Below are 7,256 nucleotides of genomic sequence, written 5' to 3'. Positions count from 1 at the left end.
TAACTCTAAGAGTGTGTTTGTTTTATCGCTTAAAACTATATTCTTTAGAGTGGTATTCTTAGAATCATTATTTTTGGGAATATTGTTACAACGGCCAACCTATGTGTTTGGTAGAAATTTAAATTTCTAGGAATAATTATAAAATTTGTTTAATTTTAAATTACAAAAAAAATAATAGTAATAATGATTCTAAGAAATTTTTAAAATTAAACAAATTTTATTCCCACCCTTTATGCCTTGAAATAAGAATAGAAAATCTATGTGTAAATAATATTCCTTGAAATAAAAAATTATTTGGAATAACTTTGTAAAACTTGAATCAAACATGAGAATATTGCATTTCCATATTCATATTCCCAGAAATATTTTTTGTAACCTTGAAACAAACACACACTAAGTCTAGAATATTTTAGTTAACTTACTTATTAAACAAGTAATTAACTAAATAAGTTGGTTATGAAGTTCGACATAATTGGTGATTGTAAGTTTAACCAATGTTGTATAGATAAGTGATCTCGTGCGCACCTGAGGTAATCAGTGTTACATTTGTTGGTCCAAATTTGTAGGTGTAATCTAGCTTGTAGATATTGTTTTAGTATCTCGATACAGCTTGGTACTTGTAAACACTTCGATATTCAAATTAGTGATTATTGGAGTTGCAAAGAGATATTTTATGTTAGAAAATAGGTGTACCTTAATTCCTCGTATTAATTTCCTATAATAGTCTCATTTTAGGATTTTAAACCTAAACCTTATTGTGCACAATAGATGCCCAATAGGAACAAGTCTATGTATATTATTTGTTATGTGATCTGATGGTCTTCCTTTAATCATTCAACTCAATCAAATGTCTCCCTAAGGGGAGGATCACGTGTGTTGATCTCTTAACCTTAATCTAACTATCCCTAAAATTAGAGATCAAACCGAGTCTTTAGTTATGGGCCAACGATCTTATTGAACCATCTTAAACATGTCTGTCAGAGGAAATATGTGAACAATAGTCTCCCAAACTTAGTTCGCCGAATTCGGGTGTGGCTTGTGATCTTGGCCTTTCTTCATTGCGATCCATCCTTAATTCGTTTTGTCTGTCTTAATCTTTGGTGTTCTCTCTTTCCCATATCAGAGTTTGATGGGCCTTGGGATATGTCGCTTTTATTCCATGGAAAATATCATTCGAGATGGGTACACTACAACAAGTAACACTTTTCAAGACGAAGCTTTCACGTCATCCATGAAAAAAACTGAAGTTTTATTAGGGGCATATCAAGTGAGAATTCTATTTTTACCTGAGAATGGTAGGAATAATTATTAGCCTTTCGATTTAAGCATAAATGATACAGATTAAAATTTTCATATATGATTCTATTTCATCATTAATGAAAAAGCCAAATGAAAAATAAATGATGAAAGAGAATCACATATGAAAATTTTTAAATTTATGTTTAAATCGAAGGGCTGATAATTATTCCTACAATTCTCATAAAAATAGCATTCTCACTTGATATGCCCTATATAGATATAAACAACTTGTTTCCTCGGTTGTTTTAAAAATCGAGGTGATATACCATTCAGGACATGCTTCGAATTCCAGCTAATGCACTTTATGTTTTTATTTGTTAACAACCATAAAACAAATGATTTAATCCTTCAGTTTCTTTGATAACCCGGGGGATAAAATAATCATATTTTACTATGAAACACTCGCTGAACATATTTCACCCTAATGCTATCTTATTTGTAGTCGTCCCACTGTCGAATGCATCATTTTTTTAGGATGGATTGCAAAACTGAAAAAAATGTTACCTTGAACAAAATATTTTTCAGCTTTAGCAATCCATCTCAAACAATGGTGTTGATGTTGTTGTTGTTGTTGTTGAAGGTTTTGAACAACTATGATTTATTCCTAAAAGTCTTTACTCATGGATTGCAAGTGCAGAAAAAATATTTTTCAATTTTTAAAACAAACACCTATTAGAAGTTGGATGCATTCAAAGCATGCTACGCTAGTGAAAGCAGTGATAATGATAGCATCAACAATCAATCCTGGTGAAGGCAAGTTTGACATTCAAGTGCAGATCTTTACTATCTTGTATGAGACCTTGACATGCTGTATTTTTAATATTTTGGGTAAACAATCTTGATATTATGCGAAGATTCATAGATAATATCCTTTAACAAACCCTTTTGATTTGTTTAGATTACTCGGACACAAAGTAATACTACCCCTCCCCATTTATGCTAAATTGAGAATTATCCTAATAAATGCGCATGCATAATGTTTTATAACTTTTTCGGTTGAAACATGAAAAGGAAAAGCTAAAAAGGTCTGCTTCTGATCCTCAATTTTGGCTCAATCATAAAATAAAATACATAAGGCATGGTAAAAAAACAAAAACCAATTCTATAGGAGACTCCAAGATCAATCGGCAAATCTGAGATAAAACTAAAGGGTCGAGAATAAGGCAAATTCATTGGGAGAAAATATAGCTCTCCTAGTGATTTTAATATGGAAAAGATAAGGCGGTTAAGAATATTTCAAAGCTAATTAAGCCCATAACAATATTCGTTTGACACATTATTGCTCACCCAACGAATTATACTTGCTTAAAAAACTCTATAAATAGGGAGCTTGGACATTTAATTCCATAATAGTTTTTTTAACATAGTATTAATTAGTTTATACTACCTCCGTTTCTTTTTATAAGAGACAATTCACTTTTTAGGTTCATTGAATAATCAATGTATCTAGTCTATAAACAGACCAAATATATCGGTTATTCAATGAACCTAAAAAGTTACTTGTCTTTTATAAAAAGGAACGGAGGTAGTATTTTAGTCAAACACTTAGCGAGAGAGAGCATGAGTTGCTAGAATGTGGAAGATTTGTCAAAGGAACCGACCCAGGGATCATCGAAAGGGAAAACCATCTTCACACCTTCTATCTAGCTACTCGTCGTCATGTGTAGATAACTTTTTTATAGGGGTTAGACTTGTACATTATCATATATTTTATATACTTGATATGATCATGACAACAATAATAACAACACCAACCACAACAATAATGGTACTAATGCGATGTCATGTTTAAATAGATTAAAGAGATTATATCATTTGGGAAGACCTCCAAGGAATGCGTGACAAGTGGAAATGAAGACATGGTTACTTCAAATAATTTATGCTAACCCTTTTTTAGGATTAGATCATGAAGATCCTTATAACCATATGGTAAAATTTTATGAGATATCTAAAAACCTTGGAGCTGAGGAATTATTTGAAGAAAATATGTTTATGAGTTATTTCCATATTCTCTCAAAGGAAGGAAAAGGATTGGTGCCTTTATCGGAATACAAACACCATGAATAATTGGAAAGTGTTAGAAGATAAGTTTCTTAAATAGTTCTTCTCTCAGGGTGTGACATAAACTCTATGTGAAGCGTGGGAAAGGTACAAATGAATGTTGAGGTGTTGCCCAAAAAAATGATTTTGATGACTTGACCCAAATCCACATATTTAAAAAGGGACTTTTGGAACAGTCAATCATTACTAAATGCCACAACAGGTTGCTTGTTAATGGTCAAAAGAATTGAAGATGTAGTTGATGTAGCTCTATGTGATGTGCAGATAAAATCATATCTAAATTATTTCTACCTTTGGTAGATTTACTAAGGGCTTCATGGAGACCTTCAATTTTATTTTTAAAACTATCTCAACCTTTACATTTGGTATCCATATTATTCGAGGAAGTAGAAACATAATTAACATTTAACATGTTTTCTAAGTTGATGTATTTCCTCGATTAATTTATCATTTTTATTTTCAAGAGATGTAATATGGTTTTTAGAAGTGGAGATGATATCGTTTAATCTACTAGTTTACTTATTAAGACCCTTATTAATAGAAAATAATTCAAGTAAGGTAAATTGAACTTTATTTTTTCTTACCTCATCTTCTTTGTAGTCTGTACTGGTCAAATAGTACAGATGTGCATTTTTCCCCTACAAGGACAAGAAGACTCAGAGACCTTAGTAGGTGTATAACATATTTTAGTTGTGAGGGCTTGCTCACGGAGGCGAGTAGCTATGTATAATAGTTTTTGAGGCTGTTTAGAGGACCAACTCATGTGAGGTGAGAGGCCTTATTGGTAGCCGATGCTACTTGATTGCAGGCGGGTAATTAGATTAGCCGTGAGTTATGGTTACAGGGAGCGTGGTGCTCTTTTAGATAGTAGAAGGTGTGTATGAATTAGAGTCTCCCCCTTGTCCCTTTGAGGGATGGTGTATTTATGGAGGTCTCTAGGACCTAGGATTTTTATCCCTTTACGTGGTCTTAACTGCTCCCCTCTTACTAAGGGAGGTTATTGATCACCTATCTTCTAGGAGTCACTAACGACCTCCTCCTACTTAACTCCCACGTTCAATGAGCCCTATAGGCGTGTCCCTTAAATCCCTCCCCGACGACCTCCTTAATCACAATCATCACATTGTCAAATCTTGGTGTTAGAGAATGCAAGATTTTCACGATAACATAATATTCTGTAATTGTTTCTCCACACGCCTTTACTTGGTTCACCAACCGAGTCATTCTCGTCATAAAATCATTGATGGTCTCTTTATCCTCCATATGGATAAACTCAAGCTATCTTTTGTGAGTTAGTGATCTCATAACCTTCGCCTTGTCAGCTCATGCATACACCTTCTCTAAGATTTCCCACGCTTGCTTTGATGATTCGCAATCGCCAACTTTCTCAAAATTATTTGCATCAACAAATTGATGGATAAATAAATGCCTTGTAATCTTTCATCTTCTTATCCTTATGCTTAGACCATTATGCATCTGTTGCACCTTCTACAAGTCTGGTTACCCAATTCTTTCATTAACATCTTGATAGTCAAACAACACCTTCATTTGTTTGCACTACTTGTCGTAATTCTTTGCAACAAGGATAGGTAAATTTACAGGGATTCTTTCATTTGAGACAAATTTCATTTTCGCACACTAGGTGTTTGATGATCGAACTAGACTCTTAATGTCAAATGTTAGAACTTAAAACCACAAGTTTGGTGAAAAATTAAGTGTGGAGAGGGAGAGAGAGTGAAGGAGAATGAGAAAGAGTAATTGAGGGTGAAAATGAACAACTATTCATTAATGAGATGCCACAAGGTATTCATACAAATACAGAAAATGATTTAGTACTCCATCAAGATATTCAAAGATTAACGTCAAAATGAACTTTCATATAACGTTAATTTTGATGTAATTCAATGACATAGTAAATCATTATAGATTAATATCAAACTTTATAGGTATTATCTATATGATAGTATGTTTCAATTCAATAGTTAATTTTAAAAAATATTTATTCGAAATCAAATTATTGAGCGAGTGTAACTCGTGGTGTAACTCTTCGAGTGTAATTTGATCCCTCCTCACACACATATATATATATATATATATATATATATATATATATATATATATATATATATATATATATATATATATATATATATATATATATATATATATATATATATATATATATTTCATTTTTCAACACTCCACCTCAAGTCATATTAAATTTGTCTTTTCCGAGTCAAGTTATGACTGCCTCTTTTTATTTTCTTCAACTTTTTGGTTAGATTTTTTTATTTTTTTATTTTTCCCTCGGCTTGGTCGTGTTCTCTTTTGTGGATTTCATTCATGCGGTTAAGCCAGTTTGGGCTCTCATACTAAAAATTAGCATGTACAATAAGGAATTTCAAGCCAATACTTCTTTAAATTCTAACATAGAACTTTTATATATATAGTAAGTTAGAAAATTCAAAAGTCTTTCCCCTGAACATGCATACATATGATAGTCCAAGAGTCTAATCATACATAAAAACCATAATGATCGAAATAACATAACAATGATCATAACATGATAGAACTAATCATTGATAGAAATTTCTTGCAATCTTAAAATGGACTGTGGAGCTCCCATTCAACCAGATGGCTGACATTTGGAGCAGAACTATCATCTTCCACTGGTTTTAAATCAACATCACGATTTTCATAATAGTGATACGCAGCTGCACCCGAAAGCACTGCTAGAGTTAGCGCCTGTGCATGCATCCTACAAAATACATTCCAGCTCAGCAATTAATGGAATGAAAAAAACATTGTCATTGAATGAATATTGAAGTTGAAATTCTGTGAGAAATTTACCTAGCATGGATAAGTCTTAGACTCGGCTTCATTGGAGATTTAGTTCGCGAATAAGCTACAAGTGTTGCTCCAATTCCAGAAGCCCATAGTGCCCCTGTATTCAAAAAAATTTATAAGTTCATATTTAATTTTACTACTAAAAATGGTTGAACTTGTATAGACAGTAATAACTAACTTACCAATGCTGGCAAGTTTGTTCTTTGAAACCCATGTTTGAACTGCCTCCATGTTGTTAATTTCTTGTTATTTTGAGAAGTGTAATTTTGAGCAAGTGTTGGTGTTTGGTAAATTGTGAAGGGGGTTGAGTATTTATAGATATAGGTGGGTGAGATTGGTTGAAAATTGTGGCTTATTGGCCCATGGATTTTGCAGGGTTATGTGTTTAATTGGAGTTTGGAACACCGAAAGAGTTAAACTAGAGGCGTAGTGAATCTGGTTTTGGTCATTTGTTTTACTTTCATGTGGCAAGTATACACGGTGGTGGAGCCAACGGATTTTATTACCAAGATCTGTGGTTCTTAGATAGGAAAGTACATGAAATAAATAAAACAACAAAAGTGATAAATTTCTGAGCGATAAAAGTTTTTAAATATTAAACAATGATAATTTGACTTAGACTCTTTGTTTTGACCAATGTGATTACTACCTCTCAAACACCACTCAATACCATGACCGACAATACAATATGAATATGTTGCACTAAAAGAAAGAAGCGTTGTAAATTTGGGTGACAGTAGATTTTAATACTCTATATTAATAACTTTATTAAACTTTATGCTCTGAAATCTGATCAATGTTTTGAAATTCTAACTATCAATCTAATATCAATGAATCCAGAGGTATTAGAAATATGTAAATAAAGTAGGCTTTAAAACTGCTTTTCTTAAGCAAGTGGTTTTCTTCGTGCATTGGCAATTTTGATGTGTAAAAACAAATTTTGATGTGAAAAAAAAAATACTTATATGTTAGTGTTTTTTTGGATAAGATTTCTCTAATATTTAGGAGGAAAAGTTAGAGTAACTTTAGGTAAAATATGGATAAAAAAT

General features: G+C 32.2%; 1 protein-coding gene across 1 annotated transcript; it reads right to left on the bottom strand.

Annotated features, from left to right (window-relative positions):
* Positions 1-5,773: 5,773 nt before the first annotated feature.
* On the bottom strand, positions 5,774-6,624 carry LOC131638045 (uncharacterized). The gene is made up of 3 exons (XM_058908606.1): positions 6,390-6,624; positions 6,211-6,304; positions 5,774-6,118 (listed from the first exon to the last, which is right to left on the bottom strand). The coding sequence occupies exons 1-3, from the start codon at positions 6,436-6,438 to the stop codon at positions 5,962-5,964; spliced, it is 300 nt and encodes a 99-aa protein (XP_058764589.1). The 5' UTR covers positions 6,439-6,624; the 3' UTR covers positions 5,774-5,961.
* Between the last annotated feature and the right edge of the window lie 632 nt (positions 6,625-7,256).

The sequence above is a fragment of the Vicia villosa genome, unplaced genomic scaffold, assembly GCF_029867415.1.
Source record: "Vicia villosa cultivar HV-30 ecotype Madison, WI unplaced genomic scaffold, Vvil1.0 ctg.002149F_1_1, whole genome shotgun sequence".
NCBI classification, from domain to species: domain Eukaryota; kingdom Viridiplantae; phylum Streptophyta; class Magnoliopsida; order Fabales; family Fabaceae; genus Vicia; species Vicia villosa.
The sequence above is the reverse complement of the archived record's forward strand: the minus strand, read 5'-3'. Positions and strand labels throughout refer to the sequence as shown.

Coding starts and splice junctions, on each gene's coding strand:
- LOC131638045 (XM_058908606.1), bottom strand. CDS start 6,438: ATGGAGGCAGTTCAAACATGGGTTTCAAAGAACAAACTTGCCAGCATT. Junction 6,305..6,389: donor GAACAAACTTGCCAGCATTG/GTAAGTTAGTTA, acceptor TTTTGAATACAG/GGGCACTATGGGCTTCTGGA. Junction 6,119..6,210: donor CTAAGACTTATCCATGCTAG/GTAAATTTCTCA, acceptor TGTATTTTGTAG/GATGCATGCACAGGCGCTAA.